This window comes from Bombus pascuorum, chromosome 4 (assembly GCF_905332965.1).
Source record: "Bombus pascuorum chromosome 4, iyBomPasc1.1, whole genome shotgun sequence".
Lineage (NCBI taxonomy): Eukaryota > Metazoa > Arthropoda > Insecta > Hymenoptera > Apidae > Bombus > Bombus pascuorum.
In genome coordinates this window covers 17870365-17897513 of record NC_083491.1, presented here as the reverse complement: position 1 = coordinate 17897513, position 27149 = coordinate 17870365, and the positions used below count along the sequence as shown (strand labels likewise).

At 38.3% G+C, this 27149-nt stretch overlaps 1 protein-coding gene and 1 long non-coding RNA gene across 17 annotated transcripts in view; one reads left to right on the top strand and one right to left on the bottom strand.

Annotated features, from left to right (window-relative positions):
* The window catches only part of LOC132905944 (CUGBP Elav-like family member 2), a 356624-nt gene that overhangs the window by 135219 nt on the left and 194256 nt on the right, over positions 1–27149 (bottom strand). For all 16 annotated transcript variants that reach the window (XM_060957702.1, XM_060957698.1, XM_060957697.1 and 13 more), the window contains one exon: positions 6930–7099. In XM_060957702.1, coding sequence (XP_060813685.1) covers positions 6930–7099 — 170 coding nt within the window. The remainder of the gene's footprint in view (positions 1–6929; positions 7100–27149) is intronic.
* The window catches only part of LOC132905956 (uncharacterized), a 323066-nt gene that overhangs the window by 145827 nt on the left and 150090 nt on the right, over positions 1–27149 (top strand). The gene's annotated exons all lie outside the window — the stretch shown is intronic.

Below are 27149 nucleotides of genomic sequence, written 5' to 3'. Positions count from 1 at the left end.
TACTTCCTTTACAATATTCTAAAGCAATTCGAATAATCTTACCCTGTTTATACGAACAATCGACAGTCCACGATGGCGAGCACAAACCACAAAACGATATTTATAACGAGTACGAGAAATTATTTGCACAAATCTACATTGCACGCGCAATGAAACATTGAAAACCGGAACGATTTAGCTAGAAACGATTTTCGATTTGACCGTGGGTAGAGAGAGGGGGGAGGGGGAAAGCGCGGGAATAACATCGAACTTGATTGCTGGGTATACAACAAAATATAGACGCACAGGAGGCAGGCAGGAGTGACACGTCGCGGTTTAATACGATTTAGAATGCCATCGCGGGGCCCATTTAAAACTGTCAAGCGTGAAATTCAGAAACGAGGCACCGGAAAACGTCACAATTTTCGAGTAGCTGAAACGCGAAATGCAATTTAACCCTCCATCCCTCTGCTACGGCGTCGAGAGATCGAAACTTTTTGAAGCTATCTCGTGTCCACCGCTTGCATAAATAACGCGAACGTGAAACACCGTTTATTTTGGCGGACGCAGGTAACGGGAACACGGGCAACGCCACGGCCGTGACCGGGGGTAAACTTCCGGTCTCTTCGGGGTAGAGTGCTCCGGGAAGCAATAAAACCTCCGGTTCCCGCGTGTTGTACGTACTTTCCAACTAATGTCTCCTACTTGTTTACGTTTTATTTTCTTCTATCTTCCTTTCTTTCCTTCTTTCCTCCTCTCTTCTTCCTTTCTTTCTTTATTCTACGACCTTTCTACGACCTTTCTACGACTATCGTATTGCAAACTGTATTTGTTAACCGAGAACCATGCGACTGTGGGATATGACTTTTAAGGATTGTTTGTATAATTATTTATAGGGTACACAGGTGATTCTTAAAATTTTTATTTCTACGAACGTGGGTAAAGAAATAAAACTTAAACAGAAATTGGTTTCACGTAGTAGATATCAAAAAGTATATTTTACTTTGAATATTTTACATATCTATGCATATCATAGCAGTCTATATATTTTTGCATCTTCAAATTTTCCATAAATGCATAAATATCCGCAGTCTAGCGAAATGAAATTTTTACTAACGTCTATATCCCCCGTTACGTTACTCGATAATTTATTACAATTTTCAAATAGATTCCTACAAATTAGAAAATGCTATACCGTTACCGTTATCGTTATCGTTACCGAAAAGAATAAAATTAAGAAATATGTAGATATGCATCGCGAAACGACAATACACAAGAAAGAAGTAAAGTGGTTCCATCTCTCGCGTGAAAGAATAATGAAGAAGCTCGAGCGAAAGGACAGCTGTTTCAAAGGGATGGTAACACAATTAAGAAATTCCTCGGCACTTGGTCGTGTCACGGAATATTTTACCGTTCTAAACGAATACCAAGAACGAGAATCTCGGTAACGAGAATCTTCTTCGTTTGATCGAGATTCTTCCGCTTGTCGTTGCGTTGCACAAAGTAACGGAGTATCGAATTCCGCTACTTTACTTTGAGATCAATCGGATAGAATCGAACGCGCTCCGATACATGTCAGAATGTGTGTACGCTATTTCGAGAATTTTTGATACATCTCCACCTAGTTTTTTCGTAAAAGGACGGATAAAGTTGGCGGAGCAATCGCGTGACTGAGCGCGAGACAAAGCAGATAGGTCGTGTCGCGTCCTATTAATTTCCCTCGGAACCGGACATACCTACATTTTCGACTTTCAGGACTAGACAGTTTCTTCGTTTGCGTTTGCGATCGATCGCGCAATAAGATTTTTCCTTGTGCAAAGACTTATCGACGTTTCTTGGTATCAGTCGCATGTACCGCTCGTGTTCGATATTCTCATGGATGGCAATAATTCTTCCGTAGCTGCGGAAACGGCGATGGTAACGTACAGCGTGCAAAAGGTTTTCGACTACTTATTGCCAATCGAAAGTATTTTGTTTTTACGAATTACGAGTTACCTAAATATAGAGATGTTAGTGTACGTATCTCCGATACGATAAACATGGATATTCTTTGATTTCTAGCAGTAACATGAAAAATTATTTCGCTGCCGTTTATGAACATCGTCAGACCGAGGAATGCATCTTCCCCGAATATCTGCTACCTGGAGGAGAGAACGGAGAAATGAATACTCTCGGTAATTGTGAAAGCAGTTAAACCTCGCAAGCTTCTGGACGTCGCATAAGTTGCCTTTGAACGCACGGAAAGGAGGATTTCGACTAAGCTCGTAGCTTCCATCCCAAGGTTTCTATGGCTTTCCTCGTTCTCTTCGACATCGAAGCTTTTAGGAAGAATCCTTACCGATGACTTTTACGTCTGACCTTTGTCTGTATTCTACCGATACTCCTCTTCTTATTCCTCGTCTGTTTCATCTCGTTCGTTCAATGTCGATCGCGTAAAAGAAGTTTGTATATGGAAAAAATGGAATTGCACAAATCCTTCATACTAATGCGACTAATTGCAATTTTGTAATAGTTAAGATGCGATACGTCAGACGAACGCGCAGTTTCCATGTGACATTTCGCTGTTAAACCGAATGAAACAACGCGAAGGCTTAATTAACTTAAAACACGTACGGCTCTCGATGTTTTATTCCCAGCTGGAAAGCAAAGTGGCTCTGCACCCCGCGTATTACAATATTTGCCTTCTCCGCGACGCTGTTTGGTCAGCGACTGCGTCTACAGTCGTGTCTCGCGTTTGCTATTTTAACGGCGTGCCTTTTGCTTTTCTCTCGCAGCCAAATGAAATCGATTTTCCTTCCTCTTGTTTTAGCTCTTACAAACGCGCGTTTTTCCACCCGGAAATGGCGTTTAAACGCGAAATTGCTCGACTAACGAACTATAACGATAAACTGACAAGTTTAGAGAATGATTAAACCGAGTTGGATAGAAATATAGGACGAAAGATAAGAAAAAACTGTATTTCTTCAATCATGGGGATGGGTTTCTGCAAGCTACTCGTTGCTACCCTGTGTAAATATGTATGGCTAGACATTACTTTAAGAAGCTTTGAAACAATATTAATAATATACCAGAGCTAATGAGACGCCCGATACATAAACATCTTCCAGGTACAATTTAAAAAAACGAAACTTGACATAACTTTTTGCATTCCATAATTTAGATACTTCATTAACGCACGACTTGTATTTTCATTCAAAAACGCGAACGGTTGAAACGAACCCGCTAGCGAGACATTAATTTACCATTACCTCAAGGTAATCAAGTTAAATTTTCACAATGGCAAACGAATTTCATCCGGCTGCTACTCGCCGCTACCATCAATTTTGCAGCTGCGCGTGACGTTTACAATTCGTCTAGATTAATCGTTCTGAAAGTTCTCAGGATATCAACGTTTCGTGTTCGCGTCGCCAGTTCGCACGATGCTATAACGCTTCTCGTGTTCAGTCATGTGTATCGTTTCAAAGCTTTTCTATCTTTCGCCGAATATATTGGAAAGCAAAATGAAGAAATATACTATCTATCGCTATCAATTGTTATACGTAACAAATAGACATATAGGATGTTTGTAACGAGTAGTATTGGAGAAAAGGTGATTGTACGTGAAACAATAAGTCCAATATATAGTAGAACAAAACACGGAAAACGATATAAAAATGTTGATTCTGAAAACTTCACGCGCTAACGCGTTGTTATCGTTGATGAAAATACAGGTAAGTTGTAAAATGTTTCAGTGGCAGTTGTGATTACATTTTCGTGCGTTGACTCCTAACGCTAAAAATAAAAACGAGTTCTTAAAATTTAAAGCGTAATTCAACAATTTATTACCAAACACGAGCGAAACGTGGATAATTAACGATTAATGAGACATTCGAGGAAAACAGACCAGCTGCAAGCAATTTTCCACGCTCTAAATAGTAACCAATAATTGATTTATGAACGACCCAACAATTGCTTCACGTTTCCAGAATAAACCTTTCTATCCCTGTACAGTCACTGGAAACTTTCGAACAAATTGTATCGTGGGAAAGAACAATTAAAAATTACCTTTAAAGCTTATCGCGAACGAATATTTCCTCTGCCTGTATCACGAAATATCTCGCATTAATATTCTCATATCGACGTTTGTAAGCTTCTATTTTAATTATTTCCTTTCGCCTCGGTTGTTTCGATAGAACATGTATCTGATCGCTTCGAATATTTTGTTCTGTTTTGGTTCTATTTCAATTTAGTCACTGCAGTTATCGACACCGAAAATGTTTCAAATACGTACTAGTTTTCTGCGTGGAATTTATGCAAACGGGAATTTGCTCGAAAACCATACGATTGAAACGAAAAAGAATGTACGATTGGATCGGAAACAAGGCAAGTGTCACGGTAGAGTTACACTCAACTTGACAGTTCATTTATTTTTACTTCGCGTTTAAACTTGCGTTCACCATTAAAAGATAGTTATTTTTAAAGGTATTTTTGACAAACGTTACGTAAGAAAATGCAAGTATATTTGGAATAGAACGTCTTCCAACTTAACGGTGGGTCGAGTTCAAAGTGGACGGAGAACCAAGGTAAATACGGAGAGAAGTGGATCGGATATTCGCGGTTATGAAAGGCAAATTTCGAATTCCACGGACGCGCGATCCACGACTGCTGGACACCTCCACATGGACACACAGGTACATAGTCACATAGAGATACGTTTCGACGTAACGGCGTAAGAGGCCAAGGGACACCAGGGGGTTCCGTCTTCGATCAATAGCTCGAGAAGTGCCAACGACGACCACCGTTTCTGTCTGGGCATCGATCCTTGCGTGTGCCACGTATACGAGTACTTACTTTCTGTCTATTCCCTCAGACTATCCCGCCCCCTCCCGAGTTAGTTCCCTCGTTTCCTGTATTCGTTATCAACGACCTGACTGCCGATCTTCGTCCACGTTCAAACGACTGACGTGCTGATCACGATAAATATACCGATATGAACTGATCGAATCGTAAACTTGACCGTGCTAATATCTTGTTTTAACCCTTTCGTGACTACATTGTGGGCCAGATTGTTATCAATCTCAATCAAGCCAAATCAGCGAGTCGCTGAATTTAATTACCCCAGATTTTTGTATAACCTAACAGCATGGCGGATCTAAAGAGGCATTAGACAGTTCTTTATATTAAAAAATTCCAAGAATCGTAAATTCATCAAATTCAACCATACAATTGGACCAATCAGAACATAACAAAATTTTTATATAATTACGCGATTTCCAACCAACCACGAGAGACATACGAAGAAGAAGAAGAGGAAGGTGAATAGAGACGCGTGCAAACGAAATAAGAGCGTAACGATTTATCATTCGGCCACTATGTTCCTGAAATCATTCAATCTTCTTGCGTTTCGCGAGCGTGAAGATTATTTTATACTCGAATTATACCCACGTGACGCGGCTAGAGCTCGGTTTAATCTCGGTCTACGATCGCGTCGCTACGTTTTATCGTTCATTCTGCGATCGTAAATGCCGTCCGTTCTACCCGTTCGCCCACCCCTTTTTGCATCCATTCGCACTTGTCATACGGATGAGCGTGCTGTTTCATTGCCAACTTCGTCGATCGCACGCCGATGCAGTCGCGACATTTCCACCCCGTTTGCCATCGCATCTTTCTCACACTAGCAAGAAAATCGTTACTTTATTTTCTGTCGAGCGCTTACCGCCTGATATTGAAATGGATAACTAATTAGGTAAATATAACAAATAGTGTGTTTAGTAACGACGAATATAACAAAATCGGTGAATTATCTGACATAGATTTTATTGCTAACATGCGAAAAATGAATAAAAGAAGAAGGGAGGTGGCAGGATAGAGTGTATGGAGCTAAATGTCTGGATAAAGTTGGGAAAAGCGAAAAAAAGTAATAAAATGTGAAAGTGAAGTGGTTCGCGAAGACCTGGTGAATCAAGGTTATTCAGTTCTCAGCGAAATCTTGAAAAAAGATATCAAAAACAGGAAGCGCGAAGAAAATTAAATAAACGGCAAAAGTATAAAGGTAATTGTGTAATTGAAAAAGAAAAGCTAATTCTGTATCAGAATACATGTTCGATATACGATAGCGAACCATTTTTGATCGGTATATTTGATATTTTGCAATTCTTTATTGTTGTCAGCCGCAGTTACAGCATCGTATATTTCGACCAAACGTATCGACAAATATTTTATAACCAAAGTTGGCAGTGTGGTTAAATTTTTAAATTGCGTCGTTCGATGATCACGGGATACGTTGACGAAAACATGGTAAAAAACCGTGACAACGCGATTAAGTGTTCACCAGTGAATTTTTCCGTGAAGAACGCCGACCGGTGGCACGATTAAAAATAAAAGCCGCGAGACAATTCAATTTCATCCGATTATCGGGAGCGGTGTAGTTAATAGAGCCGCAGCACAAGATTAAAGTACGCGGCAGACTAATGAAAATTCGGTTCGTTATCGAATATTGCGATACACTGGATTACCGGTTGGGGGAAAAAATCGAATAATTAAATTAACGCGGCTTCCGGCCAACGTGATCGCGACTCAATCGAATCTCAATTGTACATTGTTACTCTTTTTTAGCATACTGCATGCGGATTGTGAGATATCTCGGTTCTGCCTTCTCTTCTCTTATAACACGTATATCGAAAGCTTGACGAATCGAATACAGACAACACGTACGATATAATATTATACATTAAATAATACAATATGATATAATAAATAAAAAAATACAGCCTACAAAAGTACAATGTTATCGTTAAGGTGCTGAATTTAATAAAGATTTAGGTATGAATTTTATATATGGGTAGAAGCAATTGAAAAGTGGTTTATAAGACAGATACGTCGATTATTCTAAGATAGTTTCTTAAAAATCACTGCGAGGATAGATGATTCAAGAATACATAAAAGACGGTCGTTATCGATCGAATACTTACCTCTATGACTTCCGGTGATCTTGTCCCGCAAGATATTTATCTGGTGCACCCGACCGAACTCCTCGAACAACTTCCTCAGATCGTTTTCGTCCATGTCGTGAGGTACCTGACCTACGAACATTTTTATGTTGTCGGGGTCTGGTTGCTCTACGCCATTGTTGTTCATTATGCTGCAACAGAGAAACAAATTTTTATAAAAAATCACCATTCCTATGGCAAGTTCAATATCCGGTTAATCGTAATTGTAACGATAAATAGAATTATCGATACAATCGATCAATACAATCGAATTTAGAATACAAAAATGAAACGATAGAATTAAAATAATCTTTTCTTGTACAATGTTAAATTTTAATTTTCATAGAAACAGAATCGAAACTTAAACAAAAGGTAGGAATTTTAATACGCGTGTAATAACTCTTCGACGATTATTCATTATGCTTTAATTATACGTATGTGTATAGATGAAAAGATATACGAAATACGATTGAAAAATATAATTTCCTGAGACCATAATTACGCGTTTCACGTTTCTTCCATTTAACGATATTATCAATAATATATTCGACTAAAGCATCCTCTCGAAAGCATGATACTTACGAAGTCGCTGGATTAACAAACATTTTCATCTGATGAAGTGCACTCGAAATCGGTCTATACGATATTCATATTAAGAGGTTTGTGCGCCCATATACTGATCTCATTACGAGAACGATAAAAAAACGCTTAAGCGATCGGTTCGAGTGTAGCAGTACTTATGAAATTTTAAAATGCAGGAAAAATAACATATCTTGTTGATATCTCGCCTACACTCCTATTTCACGACAAACTCTGAACGAGTCGAATCGTTTGAAATAAACATCGACAGTTTTGAATTATCTCTGGCATGTATAATAGAGCAAAATGTATTTGGTAAAATTAACATTTAAACGTTTTAACATTTATAAACGCATACGTTTCTGTTGGAGAGAGTATCGGATTTTGGAGTATATCGGATAGGAAAGTTCGATTAAACGTTAATATAACAAAAGACGAACGCGCCGTGAGTCCAGTTCCTTTGGCTTTGCCTTCTCGGCAGTTCCGCAATGACAATCGTACGAGCTACATCACAGTTTCCAGGTTACCAGTTGACGAAGTAATTACATATAATGAAATTTTTCCATTATTTTATTTACGTAACGACATTAATAACGTGTACATGTAAAAAGTTTGTCAGAATATATGCAACAGTGTGGTCAAATTTTTCAAATATGCTTTCTTAGAATGTACCAATATTTTACATACATTTACCGCTAGTTTCGAACTCGTTTTACTCAATTATAAAAACTACGCATCGAGTCTTTGACCCTCGTCGGAGGGTTAACATCAAATTTCACGCAAGTTGATCAGATTCTAGGGAGGAAAACGTAGCTAAATTCATCGCGTTTCGGTGTGCATCTCGGCAAAAAGCTACGCTATGTTTAATTAGCCTGCCGGTGAACACGTTTGCCTCGTGGTACGCGAACGCTTTTAAAACTTGTGCATCATTTTCGCCAGTATGCGGTAACGTCGTTCGAATTACACGCGTTTGAAATCGTCCTCGTGGGACGCCGCTCTAGGAACCCCGAATCACATCCAAACGGATTATCTTGCCGTCCGGACCCGTCTGCACATGTTTCTCATAATTTTCTGCCTGGCGTATCATTCCAATCGCTCCACAGTCGAGTTTCATCCATCGTACCACAGGAAAATGCGTCTCTAGTATTTTTCCAGCATTTGAGTAAGTACGTGCGAGAGTCTCCTGCGACCAATTTCAAGAGAAGCATACGCATAAAATGATAAAGTTTACGAAATAAATGTGTAGAATTTAATGACGAATGTTACCGATGGTTAAAATCTATCGTCGAAGTATGAATTTCGTGTATGGAGCAACAAAAATAACGCGGAGGATCTGGCAGAACCAAAGGAGAACCTTTTCAAACGCCGAGGATTTATCTCTCGACAGACATACATTCATTGTGTTTACTGTTTCATCGAGAATTACCATTAAATATCCCGATTGTCCCTTTAATCGCATCATTTACGAAGAGTAACAATTCACTTTCACCACACAATAATTTCTCTTACGAAGAACTTCATTGCGTAACAAACCAAAACTCTCCCTCTATGCAATTGTTACCCTTATTCGAACAGTCACTCGACACACCAGTTCCACTGACGCCCCTTCCACAACTTGTACAAACCGGAAGAAGGCATTAAGGTTTTGCTAGCGGCTAAAACGCGACACTTTGCCATGCCGTAAAACCGCGCTTGCATAAAGTTGGTCGTTGAAATAGCGAACCGGCATGCCGCTTTGACACTGTCGTGTCGCACTCTTCCCAGAGGCTCGTTCCTCGAGCATTTCCGTCTCGGTCGGCCATTCTTGCCCCGTTACCGGGCCGTGGCCATAAATCTGCGAACTTTAAAAGTCATCGTCGCTCGTGGCCAAAGGGAAAAGTTCTTGGTCATGGCGGATGGTGCAGTGTGTTGCGACGTTAAGTGCATAATAATTAATGAGACAAAGTTGGGACGGTACCGCATTGGTAATTTTGTTTCATACTTGTGTCCATTATCCGGCATCATCCTCCGTAATGGCCTCAACGCCGAAGTAATTTTGTGTTTTTGGTGGTTTAGCTGGCCGTGAGGTGTTGTGACGCGAGACAATTTAGGTGATCGATAAGAGTTTAGTCGAATAGCATACACATTGTACATACCTGAATGAAAGAGCCGAAGGAGATATCTATTATAACGATAAAGGAAGCGAAATTTCGAGCGAAATAAAAATTGATCAACAATTAATCGCAGATTCTATGATTGGAGTAGGCAAGCAACGGCCTAGCTTAGGGATTGGTCTTTGCCTGGCCTGATCCGGTATGCGAGAGTACGAGAAAAAGAGTTGGGGAATTTCGCGGAACGAAAGGAGAAAGTTAATATTAGTCGGGGAGGTTTAAAGCGATTTTCCAGTCGGTCGACTCCTCTCATCTTGATCTATAGAGCGCACCGTGAAGGATGGAAAGAGATGTCGAGATGGAAAGAGCAGCCGTTATAATGCTACGCAGCTCCCTTGAGAGACTTCCCCATATCCAGATAGGTTTCGCTTATTCTCTTTTGAAATCAAAGAGATGGGAAGTAGGTTAGCTAATCAGAAACTGGAGTAGGTTAACTAAACAAAGTGTGAGTCATAGTCAGTCGTGTATTGAACGAAGGATTTTGTAGAATCGCTTAGACGGCAGTTAGTCATGTGATACTTATCGATGTGGTTGTTTCGCGATTGGTTTGAGTTGGCTTGTTTTGAGAAAGATTTCGTTAGTAAGTTGGTATTCTGTTCGGATATATTTGGTGTTTCTAATAGCAGGACGGTTACTATGACATTTATCTACCGATTATATCTCCAAATTAAAAATGAGACATTTTACATGTGCACTACGTGTGACTAATGATATCCAATTATTTTTTGAATGAAATATGCGGTAAAAAGCTGTGTGCAGGTATTTAATACAGTCTTTTTTATACGTTGTTTTTACATGTCTCGAGAAGCATCGTAATATATAAAATGCAATACATATACATAATGCATATACTGTATCTGTATAAAAAAGATATCTCAACAGTTCTACGTGCAAAACGTAATGAAAATTCGAAACTTTTGTTTCGAAAGCAATGAATAACTAAGATATAACTTGTGAAAACACGGAAAATCCGTTCCAAGGGATAATAATTGCTCTGGAAGGACAAGAATTATGCATGTAACGATCATAGGCATTAGCACAGAAAAACACGGAGAACAAAGTTACTGGACATATTTCCATACTTCAAACTAATTTTAGACCGCTTCATTGTCGGAAAATATGGAAAGTATATCAACAACGTAATAAATTGATCATTCGTGTTTTCCTGACTTGTTCTAAAATCGGTCTAATACGAGTATAATACAAAATATCGTGTAACAGAATTATGAAAATTTTATAAAAGAGGAGTCGAAGTAACAGACGGGAAAGAAATATTTTTAATGGGAAATAAATTTCAACTAATCATCATTAAAATTCAATTGAAGGTAGTAACGTAAATTAATCTAAAATTCCAAATAAATTAGGAGATGTAATTGCATATTACTACATATTATTTTACGCTTTACTCCAACGTTAGACAAAATTATCGAATAAAATTTATTAACATGTATATGATGATTTGATTTTATGAAAATTCGTTGCCCGTATCTATAGATATCATTTAAGTACCAAAGTAAATTAAATTCATTGTTTCGTATATATTAAATTCCTTCTCCTCGAACTTGTATTAGGATAATTAATATATTTTCTAATAAATACTTTGCAGATCGCTTTCGCGTTCATGACGAAACAGGAACTCATTACACGCGCACCAATTACGAAACAATTTATTGAAATATTCAAAATTTATCCATGGGGAATAATTTAGCTTTCAACGGTATAGCTGATACAAGTTTCAGAACTTGAAATACGAAATATTTTCAGCGTAATTGCACGATAAAAATTGTGATTTCAAACGAAAAGTTTCTACTGTATGCCCTGAAAAATTCTGTCATTCGTTTCATACGCGATAACTATTGTTACTGGTAGTTGTAATTGTTTCGACGATAATAACGGTTTAGCAGTAATTTAACTTACAAGTAATTTGTAGGGAATTAATGATCTGGAACGCACGCAACTTATAGAATGTTACTATTTACATAGAATGTAAACTATTGAAACAGATGTTGTACTGTTGATCGATTGTGTATGTTTCATGGCATTAATCAGTTGAACGAAGAGTGTCATGTTCGATGAAACATTTCCTTGCAGGTAATTCAGAAATTATTATTTGAATAAAGACAATTTAAAATAAATTAGATACTTATTGCTAGATATATAAACTGTGTAGAAGATCGCAATTAATTTCCTTCGTATTAATACGTTAAATATTTAAATTAAAATATCGTTTTATTTTGATATACGAAAGAATAATACCACTTTAAATTAATCTCTTTGAGTTCTCTTTTAAAATTTAATTTAATTCCTTCAATCAGTAAAATTAATAAAAATCATCCGCATTAATGTAATATAGATCAGATTCGCTTATTCTTCCTTTCGCAGCACTTTTATTCAATAGATTTGTAATTGTTTCTTGCCGGCGAATTTACTTTGAAAAAAAATATATATATATATATATATATATATATATATATATATATATATATATATATATGGATTGCTTTTAATAAAGATAGCAAAGAGAAGTTTATGAAATAACGCTAGAAACGTAATTGCATAAATCACATTTCAACTTCTCTCAACTTCATCAAAATTTGAACCAACCGACCCCTATACATAAATCCTTTGTCAAACGAACCACAATTTAATTCAAACTTCACATTGCAAATCCTTTGAGCGGAAGTTCACGTCTTCCGGTTAAAGCCTGACTACACCTCTATATGCTGTCAAAAATAAGGCATCAAGTAGAAAAATTTATCCAGTCACGTTTTTCATTGCCTGATAAAAAATTTCTATTATAGCATTACTTTGTTCCAACATATCATCTTCGTTGTATTCCTTTCACAATTTGATCGTTAACTTATATATATAAGCTAATATATATGTTTGTATTATAATATATATATGTGTGTATTTATACTTATCGTTAGACATGGCATGCGCAATCAAACAATCCTGGCAAACTAAAATCATGCCACAGTGTCGCGTGATTACCACTAATCGATTAACAATAAATCTAGGCGCACGGATAATGGAAATGCAGTAAATCTCGAGACACATTCAAGACGCATAGCAACAACAAATTACGATCTGTATCGATATCGGTCTCGACAATAATGGCCGGAATCGTGGAACGCTCGGTTATCAGGCCGCAACGAGGATTACCGCACCGAGTGAATGTACACGCATCGCGATCCTTGTCTTATCGGTGAACATAATAGAGAACGTTGCTCCTTTCGTTCTAACTGGAGGTCGAGAAGCTCTGGAACAGGAGAGGAATGGGAAAGACGTTAGAAACTCTCTTGGCGAACACAGCGAACGTGGCGGGCAAAAAGGAACGCTGGTTCGGCCCGATAGACGAACTACATCAAAGGAGAACATTTACGTTGCTATCCTACGGCTTCCTTCTCTCTATCTGTCAGCAACCTCCTCTTTCGTCGTTCGTCGACCAAGTACAACCCTTACGTCGACACTCGTTTCGTGTTTGCGTCGCAAATCCTTTCGCCACAAAGAAGAACGATAAGTCACGTGAAAGGATACACAGTCCGCAATTAGATATTTCGCTGAACACGAGCTTATATTTAAAATTTCAAGCGTTTTAACATATTGTTCGTCTTTGTGACGTGGCGATCAAACGTCGTAGACGACCGAAGATTTCTCGCGGTGTAGTAAATCGAGAAACTATAATATACATGCACATGTATTTCCTTCCGGAATTCAACGATATTTCATTTACAAAGTAAGATACGATCTTCGGAAACAAAGCTATAGATATCGGAGGAACGATCCATACTCGATGCATTAACCCTTAAGAGAATAACGGGAACCGATTCCCGTTAATTAGTATCGCGGCACACCGTCATCAATCAGCGACGGAAGTCGAACGGTTGACATCCAATTCTCCGTCTACGATCAACCTTTGACGACACGACGCGACTCGATCATGTATATGTATAGGTTAGTTAGGAGCAAACGGCATGTCGCGTAATCTCGTCGCTCGTGCGAGACAATGGTATGTATTTCGAGACGAGTCAGCAGCGGAGCCTCTTCTCTCCCGTAAGAGATAATGCGTAATTTAGGGCGATTCCGATGGCTGACTCGACTCTAAATAATACGTTCAAGGCCCTGGACAATAGAACAACGAACAGAGGGAGGGAGAAAGAGACAACCATCCGAATACACAGGGTGTCCCATGACGTATGGTATTATCAAACAGGAGATTACCGTAAAAATAGATCGGAGAAGAACGATAGAGCCTTTTGCTCAAGACCTCGTTTTCGGGAAAGTTACGTTTCAACTAGACGTTGCCGGCTCTCCATCAGCAACTGTGCGCACTTGCTAGCTAAATGCACGTGTGTACTTGACAAAATTGAAAACTCGATTTTTTTCGAAAACAAGCTCCAGACGAAAAATTTCTGTTTCTCGTCTTCGACTTATTTTTCAACATGGAATAACCTGCATTCTTTTTGAAACACCCTGTACACACGTATTGCACAAGAGGGAGAGTGATTCGCGAGGAAATTTATCTTCGGGTTCATCGAACGCGAAAGATCGATGTAATTTCGCTGGTCCGCGACGCGTCACAATGAACGGTCCTCTGGTGTAATTGACCGAGGCCAATATACTTTTAGGACGCGGAGACAGTCGTTTAATGAAACGAGGGGAAATCGGAAGAGCACTCGAAGGAGCGTGGCTGCTGACATAAATGAATATCGTACACAAGGGCTGCTGCCTTGCCAGCCTCTTTCTCCTTCCTTTATTAATTTCATTTTTATCAACGACTCTCTGGTATCTATTTCCTTTAACTTGATCTGAGAATTTAATCTTTTTTCTTTTCATACCGCGAGCCTCGAATACGATAGAGTATAGATAAGAAGAAAAAATCGGTTAACTTCCTCTGATGAAGTTGCGCGGAAAATTCGTGCCGCGCTAACTCGTAAACTGTAAGTTTAACTTGTAAATTGAAACATATACATATATATGTATACATATATGCAATCGTTCATGAGATTTAATTGTCAAACTTAAATATACCAATTTAATGATTGTTATCACACACATCTCGAGTTTGATTGAATAGCGAGAGCCGGTATTTGCATATAAATGCAAATTGAACATATATAAACGTGATAAAGATACATACGGCATATCCAGCAGTTAATACATTATTTCATGAATAGGAAACGAGAGAGCAGAATGTACGTGTATAGAGAAATTATATAGCATACGGAGCAACTGTTCAACGGAGTGAATAATAGGTAGAATGTCGAATGAGGTGTGGGAGAGTGAATGTTTAAAGTGTGAAGAAGTGTAAAAAAGTGAAAGAAAAAGGAAGGATAGTAGAAAAAATGTGATAGCCAAAGGAAGAAACGCGCGATCATGGGAATACGTAAAGTCAAACGTCGAAAGATCGTCAAATCGTGTTGGATCGCTTAAGGACTCGTGCAAACTTTTAACTGTGAAGATTGATTTATATATACGCACTTTTTAACAGCGTGCATTTTAGCATTGTTTATCGAATGGTAAGTAATACTACACAAGAGATTAAATAGACGAAAAGGTTTGCCAAAGAACTTTTTGGTCATTTTTCTATAAGGTAAAAGTCTTTTACGCTACATTAGACGTTTCGCTACATCTCTCGTATATAAAATACCTAACTCAGCTTCTCGTCTCACTTCCTTCCACCACGGTGTCGTTCATAACTAATTCGAAAGTTGCCGAAACAAGCGGTACGTATATTTCACGAAACTTTCTTCAGCGCTCTTCGCGATTAGGTCGATCGAGAAGGAGCGGACGATTCGTAACGATGGTATAGGTGGCTAAAAGATAGCGGAATGGCGTAAAGTTAAACGTAGCCAGACCACGCGCTTTGCTCTGGCTCGAAAATATATATGGCGATTCCTTGAAGTTACCTGTTTCTACGAACAATGGCGTCGGAGAGTTTTGTTTCGGGAGGGGGGGGGGGGGAGAGCAGGGAACCGTAGAGCCGCCACTTTTGAAACTTCACCAATATTTTAAAGGACGTAGGGTGAATTGTCTCACGAGTTTCCTAAAATGGTTCTTTAATGTCTGCCGCTTGCGAACAATTCACCTGTCCTAGGGAATCGAGTACATCAAGGTCGGCTTAAGCACCTTTCCTGCTCCCGACACTTCATTTTCAAGGTACCGAGCGACTTTGCTTGATTCTCTTAAAATCTTACTGACGCGTTTCAAGTCAATTGAATTCTTCGATAGAATACCATCTATTATAGCTGACGTTCTGTCTCAACGAAAAAGTTCTTCGTTTCAAATCTCGCGCAAGACGAATTTTGTTAGACAATACAGAGAAAAATGGAGCTAAGAAAGGAATAACGAAGGTTGAGAGAGGAGCGACTCAAACGTGGAGAAAATGCGACGATAAACAATAATGGTTGCTTGCGAAGAGAAAAGAAGCGTCTCGTATGCATCGTTGGCCAGTTGAATGGACAGTACGAGCGAGGATATGAGGAAAGGGGTTTCAGGAGAGCAGCTGGAAACACCGTAATCGAGTTTATCGGGCAGACTAATTAGAGAGCGAGGATACGGGGAATAGAGCCCGAGGGAGACACCGAAGGGCAGAGATCGTCTATGCCTCGACGTTCTTGTCCTTACAGTGTCCTAATTGGCACGAACATTCCGAGTGTACGTAATCGGTAGCACATCCGTTGCTTCGCTTTCCGCTTTGCGACTCGTTATTGCTTCCGAGCTTCGCGTCTGTGTTGCGTACGTGCGACACGTGTGGCTGTGTTTCACTCTATGAAATACCTCATTTTCAGAGGAACTCATGCGTTCGTCACATACAGTAACGAACAAAAGTATTGGCTCAGACCAGATTTTCCTATGAAATTCTGTGGAAATTTCTAGAGCTCGTTCAGCTTTGTTTTCTCTTTTAAATACGATATAACTTTCGAGTCTCGAGTTTAAACACATATGTATATCGTATCTGAGAAACCGTTCGTGTTTTTCTTTTGTTTCAATCCAAGAATCAAATTTTCGAGAAGCACAAGTTATTTTGTCTATAAACCGTGTAAAAGTTAGGCAATTTTTGCTTTACAGTTCCCCGTAAGTTCCCTTACGTACTTCGTAATTTGTAAGACATTATGTTGGGGGATGCTAATGCTTTCGAGGATAGTTTTACCTCCGTCTTTAAACTCAAATGGCCGCCGTTCAACGAAGATGCGTGTACCTTAAGTTTGCCTCCTCAGCGAACAACGTAAAGTTTCGTCAAAATTGACGTCGAACATACTCCATATTCCTTGTTAAACTTAACATCGAGTTTAACATAAAAATAAGGCGGTTTGCGTTTATCGTTGTATCACATCACTCGCCGAAACGAAAATCTATGAAATATCGACTAATCTTTATCTGTCTTAAGGTTTCAATTAAAAATTACAAATCTAAAGAAACTATGTATGTTTGTTTTCAATCGATTCGCGAGATAACAAATAATTCTATTTTCGTGCGTGTCGTTCTATATTTGACGACCACAATTTCTCGATACTCTTTCCACGTTGATAACAGTCGTTTCGAAGATTAATTCCTGAGCAGGATTAATTAGAACTTCACCGAGATTTGATTCGGCGTGACTTCGAAAATCTCGGCGCGGAAACAACTTGGTTTCGCTTAATTTTCCGTCGCCGTTCCCGCTCGCATAGTCCAGCGAAACGGGCTAAGATTTAATCTAGAGAGTACCAAGTAACACGGCTTACTCGATAATTCCCAACAAAGGGATAAAGCTGAGCCTCTCCCACCGAGCTGGTATACCTCGAAGAACCTGTGAAAGGGTTCCCAAAGTCTCGGAGCAATTCGTCTCGTACTGTTTCTCATTAGACGGCCGAACGTTTTACAGTTTCGTGTATAGTAAGGGTACACACACTGATCTTCGATGGTTTTTTAGCCAACAAAGAGGCTCGAGTAACCGCCTGCTGCTTTTATTACACCACCAACCGATGAACACCGTTATTGACGATGCTAAAGGAGCATCGGCAGATTGGGAGTCTCTTTTATTCTTCTTGGAGTATGCTTGATCGATTCCAGAGTAAACAGAAGAGGATGTTTGACTATATAGCCAAGTTGAATAGTAAGTAGAGCACGGTGATAATAAAGTAATCGAAATTTTTAATTTCTAAATCATTAATTTTTCCTGTGCTCTTTCATTTTCGTATCTTTTTTCTTAAGACGATTTCTTTTATAAATTTGTATTCCTCGATTAAAAACATTTGTCGATTTTTACAAATATGAAGTGCAGTTGATCGTCTGTCGCAATTTAAACAAAAAATTATAAATTAGTACTTTTAGTATCTATGGAACATGAATTAAATAGATAGAACATATGCTTGAAAAATCGAGATAAGTTCGATACATATTCGCAAAGTTGGCTGCTACCTCGTAAAAACACGAAACTTCCTATTCTAAAAAAGAACGAGATAGTCCATTTTACCATAAAACCGCTATCATCGAATCTCATAAACAGTTTCATTATCGAGAAATGCATAAAATTTGCAAACCATACGATAATAACGCAACTCCCTTTACAAGAGAATTTTTCACGATTATTATTCAGGAAGCTGAGATCGTTTCAGCTGCTCTACCTTTTTAAACTAAGATATAACAAAAATGTTAACGCATAGATAACCTTTAAAATGACCAGAAATATCAAGTCCGCGTATCGTCGCTTCTTCTTTTTTTTTTTTCTTTTTTTATATTTGAAGTTGTAACGATACTAGTAGTTGGTTATGGCGAACGTCGTTGCCTCGTTGGTTTTATTGCACGGATGTTGCATTATGAGATTCTGCGGATACGACCCTTATAAGTCGTAATGTTTTATGGAAATAGCACATTGCGTTACTTCTCTCAGTTGTCACTGAGAGTCACTCCTAAGAAGGAATGCGAACGATCAAATTTTTTATGTCGCTTTTCAATGATTTAATAAACGGTCTGTAAATCAGGTTTAAAAATAGGAAGTTGCGTAAAAAGACCGCTACCAAGCTACGTAGATTTTTATCGAGACGCTAAATTTTATACGAAACGGTTGTTTAAAATAGTCGTGACAACCATTAAACAATTATTAATTAGATTAACCATGAATGAGATGAAACAATTGTTTAAAATTTAGAAAATTTGTAATATCAGCTCGTGTAAATAACTTTGTTATTTTTAATAATGAAGTAGATAATAATAACGACAGCTACCGTTAATTATCGTATATTTCTCCATGAATTATTAATTAATTGGAAATTTAGTTATTGATTATCAGAAGCAATTATATTTAGTTTACAATGTACCGATCGAATCAATTCAAGTTTTCATATTGACGTAGTTGCAGGGATATTTGATAGAAAAACGTAGAAACAATAATTAGGGAGTACGAGGAACGAGTACAGCTGAGAAAATTTCTATCGCGGTAATCTCATAATTCGTTAATAATCTCGCCAAGTGAATTGAACTCTCGGTCATAAAGTTCACCGTTTACTTTTTTTCAGTTCGCTCGATTTCAAGAAATGACCAAAATAACTCCGATCGAATCACTGAAATTATATCGCAGCCAATTAACGCTGGACTACTATGCACCTTCTCGAACTTACATAAATAAAAAGATCATTCTTTCAGTTCTCTCCGCAAGTTCCACAGGCGTCACACAAGATATAATACCACCTGAGAGAAATCACAATTCTCGATATCATTAATCTTGGGCAAACACACCCTCGACGATAACACCATCGCGTCGTATGCATATATACTATTCTAGCTGCAATTAAGACGGAGCGCGCATCTAATAATTCAACGTCTGCCGGTAATTCGGGTCTGGTGACATTTTCCTCGATTTTGGTGGCACATTTCCAGATCTCTTCTTATTCTTCCGCAAGCTGGGTGGAATGTCATCGGTAGAATGAGATTGAAAAGAACGGGGCAAAAGGTGATCGAAGGGGTGGGTGCAGGGCAAAATATCGTCGCCTTTGGAATTTAACGAGGGACAAAGGTATCGCTCGACCTCCAACGTCCCCGATGGGAAGTGCTGGAGGTTGAAGCACCCTCAAACGGGTCCGTCAATTTCCGTGCTCGTTAGGTGGGTATTTATTCTCGCTTTTCCCGGCCGTCATGCACCTTATACCTTACACCCATACCCTTCCTATTTTACCTTCGTCGATTGATTTTAATTATTTTTCCGCCTCCTGTTCGCCTATGGATTTCTCATGGCATCTCTCCGGTCGACGACATGTTCACCACGGGTTCGATTAAATTTAAAAGCCAAAACAGCCGGACGAAAGACAAGAGATCCCATGGTCGACTGAGAATCTTGTTATATGGATTGCTGTCACCTGATTATACGCGAGTCTAGAGTATAGGTCTCCTTGGTTTTTTTTTTTAATTTTTCGTCTTTTTCTTCTTTCAATTCTTTAGGATGTAGTCTATTCTTGTGTGGATCTATCGAACGAACATGGAAGATGTCAGAGTCATTATTTGCTCTTTTGAAAATATATGGAAATTTATGAATGATCATTTCTGTTAGGAACTTTTTGATTATACACCAATGATTTCACGGTAAAATATTTTCTACCCGTGATCAAATATCAAACACAGAAATGTGATGGGAACATTCGAATGGTTATTTCCAAGTAGCGGAGGAACAAACGAGTGTTTGTCTGACAGGTGATGTCGTGATCAGTTGCGCCAACGATTCGTTAGCTGTTTGGCCTGTTTCGACGATACGCCAGTGTATACATACGTGACCGAGTTGAAAGAAGATCGATATACGTGCAACATGGAAAGAATGTCTCTTCGATTGTTTTCTAAACTGAAATCTTCGTAGATAGATCATTCAGTTCCGACAGAATGAAGTAGAAGATAGAATTTGACAAAATATTGTATGAAAATATTGATATAATAAAAGAAATGAAAAAGAAGCAGGAGTTTCTCGATTAACGAATACAGGAAATTTTTCGATTATTTAATCGACCAATCCTTAATTTCGAGCATTTTGAAATACATTGCCAGATATGATACAACGTTATTAGTTTATATTTCTATCAAACATGAAATTTACAGAGTAAGGTAATTCCTTGCGAAGTTATATTTTCAGTGAGTTTTCTCCCGTACATTTCGAGCAAGGATACGATAAATTTTAGAAAACCTGGATTATTTAACTGATTGAAAAAAATGTATTTAAATTTTTAGTGATATACGAATAATATTTTATCGACTAAAAATCTATCTCGGATTATTAAATAATTCAATGTATATTCCTCTGAAAACTAAATCTCAGCTTCCAATTCATATTTTTGCAAAGCATTTAGTCCATATTAAAAAAGTAGTCAAAAACTATTACTGAAACAAGTATTTTTCACTGGTAAACAACACGATCCTCGATTTCCTTTTTCAGATTGCAGATTTATCGATATAAAAGATGGAAATGGAATATAAAGAATGAAATGCAATTAAAAATTCGTTTTCAAATCGTAAAAAATATATTTTAAAATGTATCATGCTCGTTGATACAAGCGTTGGTTATACGGTGGGATATTAGAAGTACGCGTATCGATACTTCTAGCAGTCTAGATATTATAGATATATTTTGTAAATACGCGAATTTCTTACGTGTGGCTTTTCTATAATTTCAGTCTGTATTGTGTCAAAGAATAAAGAAACATGCAAATGATATTGTAGCTACATTGTAGGCTACGTATGTCACAGAATACTTTCTAGAAAAACTGCGATAGCTCTGAGAATAACGTTGTATGATAGGTGGAATTATTTATTGAAAGAGAAGGCTAAGTAAAAAATAATACATCTTAACGCGTTGAACTGAAACAGAGTGGACGGAGTTCACGATGTCGATGGCACTTAACTCTATAAGCATCTGCCATTACCCTTCCTTCTTTTCTTTTTTTGTTTCGCCACTTTCCACGTGATTTCATAAATTTCTTTGGACTTATGTCCTAACTAAATCATTAATTGAAAGCTACTGAGTATATTCGCGTATGTCTTTTCTAGCAATAAAGTATGTAGTATGCATCTATAGACAATATGGTATCCGCCATTATACGCTCTATCAACTTTCCGAGCAATCCAATATTTTAAAAATTGTATGTACGCTAATGCCACGATGTAAGCGAGATATATACGAGATACAGGTACGTATATGTCGGAGATGAAAGGACACCGGAGCCTTTCTTTTGGAATGTTTGGGAAAGTCCCCAATACTTTAGTCCAGACTTTTTATTATAGCCGTACTTAAATGATAAAACTGAGATATAGCTGTTTACGAGTTAAGTCAATTATGATTATCCGAGATTCATGACAGTGGGCTTGGGCTGGAAGTGACATAACGGGTCACTGAACGTAGCCACGGTCACGGGAGGGGCGTGTACCTAACAGAGATATAAAGTAATTAAATAACTCTCCTTAAAAACAAAGATTGATCCGAGGGATACAGAGAGCTACGGAGAGGAGTATATAAGGGCAGTTGCACTTGGACTGAGGTTCAATTCGGTAAGTTCGACTAGTACAGGGAACACGTGAGTCAAGTTCAAAAATCACACTTAAATCGTCCCGTTGACGATCGAACCTAAATTCATCGTCATCGACATCTCGATCACTCGATCATCGACATCAATTAACTTCTGTAATACATTCCCATAAATAAACTTCATGTGGTATAAGACAACTATGGACAACTCGCTCTTTTCCAAGGACGACCCGACATTTACAATTCTATCCTATACAATTGCTGAAATATCCAATGAAACTTGGACAACCCGTGCACTCGTTGACATCTCTACAGCCGCAGGCTAACCATCTCGTTTTAACATTTTTCTCGTGACCATAAGCATCGTATAACGAATCACGCTGGTCCACAAACTCGACCCAATTCCATCGCAGGTAAATCAGTAAACTCGCGAGGCTGTGGAGTTTGCCGATAGCAAACCGTTTCCCTTTCCTGTCCCGTTCCCGTCATCCTTCTTCGTTCCTCGTGGTCATCCTTTTCGTTCTCAACGTTCCTTGTTTGCTCCTTCTTCTCTACCTCGTTCTCTAACCCTTTCCATCGACCTACCTCCCGACGATTAACTCGAGTTTTGAGTGTTTGGAATGCCGAATGAGTAAACTGCATCTAGTCACGTGCGCCAATGCAAGACGCGACCTTCTATCTCTCTTTGCCCTGGCGTTGCGTTTTAGTTCGAGCAATCGGTCTCGAGTTGTATCGGCTTTCACTCGAATATGGAGAGAACTTGCGAATGCCTTACGCCAGTCGAGATTTTAACTTACGTGGGGTTGCTTGCTAAATGGCCCGCATGAGCTTTAACTCCCTTAATTGCTTCGGTTGTATGTTGGATCGTGGAAGCTTATCGCGTTTGTTGAGGAACATCATGGCTATAAGGTATGAATGTGCTTACGTAGAGGAAGAGATCGAAGGATTTTTGAAGATTGATGTGTCGATAGGATTAATACGGAATTTTCAGTTTCAACGATCCAACAAAGTATTTGATATTTAATGGTCATAAATATTTCAAAAAGATGATAATTAATAAAAGTATTTAGAAATGGCAACAAAGTACTTCAATAATTCCCACTAGATATAAATATCGACACGACAATAAAACATTGAGGAGGATGGAAGAATTCCTTTTCATTGAGGAAAAATAAATCTCGAGGACTAATAACACCCAAGCAATTATTGGTCAAGCTATTCCCCTGAGCTATTAGCTAAGTTATTGGAAAACGAGGGGAAAGTTTGCACTGGTAGAACCTATCCGAAGAAAAGGTTACAACTACCCGTATATGAGGAAAGGAACGACAAAGATGAACTTTCGATCGACAAGAAATAGTTAATAGTTTATTGGCATTGACGTTCTTGACTGATCGTTTCACAGTAAAACTTTCGAAAATTGAAATATTAACCTTGATATTTTTGATACTTTTTAATATCGTCTCTAGATTTATAATGCAGGACGCTAGAAGACAAGAGGAATCGTAAAATCAACTTAACGAAGATACATGGTCGATTTACTTTTAGCTTTCCTACTTACATCGTTTCTTCGTCGATCCTTCCTTTTAATCTCTTCTTTCAAAAGATCAGAAAAATGTCAGCCTTGTCATTCCGGATCATATATAGCTGTTTTTGCTTCACGCTGGATCGGATCTCCGTTGCTAACGAGCGACCAGGGACGGTGATCTTTTTTTGAAAACAACGATCGGTAACGATCCAACGAAGATGGTCCACGTAACACGACGGGAGAAAAGAAACCGAACAGAAAATCAGACGGATTAATGGATCCAAGCTTGGCTACTACTTACGCTCGTTGCCTCGCTTAATTTTCTACTTCCTTTTTGTGACACCACTTGCCGTATGGAAATATCGTCAATGACAGGATTTACGATCGCGCTTTGATTTTAGGAAATCGACGTACAACGGCCTACAAATACGATGAGAAAGTAAAAGTAATTCACACTTGTGTCTATTAAAACCTACGTATTAACGAATAAAATGGAAATTGAAAACAACGTGAACGAGCTAGATAAATCAAAAATAACAACACTGGCACTACGTTGAAATAACGATTTTTTCTGTTTGACTATCTTCGTATTAGCAGAAGTCGCGTGCACGACGAGTATCGTCGCATTAAAAAGCAAGCAGAAGAAACATCTGAAAGCGGTCCTCGAGCGAGATTTCCATGACTATAACCAGGCTACCGCATCGTTCATAGACCCCTTTCAAGGTGAGGTTCGTTTGCATTTGGTGAAAAGGGTCCATGATTTTGCCTTACGAACAGGGACAAATTCAAATTTAACGTTATTATACAGAAAGTAATATTATTACGCGTTGGCATGCGTCGTCGCGGAAACAGAATTTTCTAGAGTTTCCAAAGTATACAGACGGAAGATTTAAAATACGATAACGATGGGAACACGAAAGAGCTGTCGCATAGGTACATAGGACCATTGAAATCCGCTTTTATCGTAATTCTTACCGCGAACTCGATGATAATGTGAAAAGTAGCTTATTACGTTGACGGTGATAATTTTCTTTGTTTTCGTTTTCACGGGGTTTTCAATGCGCGGTAAGCACTGTTCGCAATAATATTTGATTCTATCGAGTATCTCACTTACACACACACATTTGTTTTATGTAAATAGACATGAGTATAGATTTCTAAGATTTCTCAAATGTGGCAATACTTTTTTGAATATCGCGATTATTTTCGAATTTCATTATGGCAGTAACAAAATAATTTCAGCAAATCCCGCCTATAAATTCAGATACTTGAAATTTCAGGGCATTCGGCTCGGTATTCGAACTCCTTCCAAGTCTATTTTCTTCCGCGTGTTTCCGGATAGCAGTACGCATATGGTCACAGGAATGCGTCCGTAGGAAATGCGGACGCGCCTAATCAACACGGAGTGTTGCACTTCTCTGCACGCTGAACGCACGTGCAATAGTTCTAGGGAATTTGGGACAAGTCCCATACGCACACATGGTGTCTGGGATTGACATGAATGTGTTCCATGGAGCGTGAGTGAAGCGCCAGAGAGTCGAGAGCACGAGGCTTTGACACCCATTCTCTGATTAGCTGCTTTAGCCGGCTCATTCTATTTGGTACAGAGCCGCTTAAATTGACGAAATCGTTGCTCCGATTAGACGTAAGAAATACATTTTTCCAGCCGATGCAGTTTTCCAATTAATCGTACTTCATTTACCGTTATTCTGTTCATCCATAATTCAACGAGCAAACCGTTCGCTCGAATGTGTACTTAATTAAATAATAGCAATTAATTAATATTGTAACGATAATGAATTTCTGGCTAGATATAAATTAATTTGAGGTTAAACCGCGCTGTTTCGTTAAGCAATGTTATGGGTCCGTACGCAAGCGGAGTATGCGTTCATTTTCGTCAATGTTGCCGTCAAAACATCGCTATAGGAATAGATACTTTCGATCTTGTACGAATTAAGAAGTAAGGAACGTTTTACAAATCGAGTATTTAGTTGGTGACGATGATATATATCACTGAATCAAAAATATCAAATATAAAATTAATCTTTGGATTTAAACCCCTTTATAAACGGTTTACAGATGCATCAATGCAAAGCATTTTGTGCGCGAAAATTTTTTACTGAAAAGAAATATGAAATATCCCGAAAAAGGATTTTAAATATTCCGTTCAACGGAATGGTAAGTTTTTCCGTTTAAACGAATTCATCGATGCGCGAATTTAAAAACTACATACATCATGGTTAAGGGGAAACTAATATTTCTAACAAAAGATCAAAAGTATTCCTCGTAGTGAAACATGGAATATTTTTCAAAAAGGAATTATAAAAGTGTAAATTCTGCGTGTAGAAAAATTCATCGGTATAAAATAGTTGAATATGTACATACCTATCATGTATTTGTATAGAAACACGTATCTTACGATTAAAGGAGGAATAAATTGATCAGAGAAACTTTACCTTAATAAGGCGATAATATCTTATATTAAGTAATATATGGTGGAGCTTTAACCGAAAAATTCTTCAGAAAATGTGTAGGATTTGGTCTCAGTTAGACAACGCTTCAACTTTAATTCTTCTAAATATAACTTGCATAAGCGCTTCGCAATAATCACAGACTAGGTCCATAGCTGGATCAATCGTGCTACGTATTGTTATTAAAAAACGTTTTAAACAAGGTAACAACGCGTTGGAAATACGATTCGAACCATGGACTCGCTATTGCTAATGAACCATCAGCAGTCTAGAATTTCCTGTTTGTTCTCAAAGTCCTTTTTTAAAAAATGAACCGTTCACCCCATTACAGAACCGCTGTATCGCGATAGTTCCTAAATACGACGTTATTTACTTTTTAACCCGGTAGCTTCCACCTCCTTCCGGTCGCTTATTACAACGGTTACGAACGTTCACTGGGAAGAATAAACAATTTTACGGTAAAACACGAGGAAATTAACGAGGAATCCGACGTTAAAAAAGCGTGGGTCGTGAAAATTCTTCACCGGGCCGCGAACACGTAAAGACCATATTAACGGAATTAAATTCTTGCTGTGCGGGAGGGTTGTTTCAACCGAGGGAAAAACCCTATTTAACCGACGTACTCGTATTTTAAGACCAGCGTGTTCTATAGACACACGGTGAAATATTTCACATACACTGAAATAATATCGAGTTCATTTCATTGGACGTACCGTTTGATAACGCGAGTGGATCTTAATTGTGAATGGAAGACTTTTGGAAGTTTAATTAAATTTCAACGAAACGTATAATATGTGTTTGTGCAACATAGATCGATATCTACCTCTCGTGAAAATTTGTTGAAAATGAGATAATGTTTAAAGGGTGGTGAAAAGTCGTGGTTTCGAAGTTCACTCTATGTCTTTCTTTATAATATATAACGATCATATACGATAAAAGAGGTGAATTTATCAATGTTAAACAATGCCGGTAGCGTTAAACGATGTAACGTAT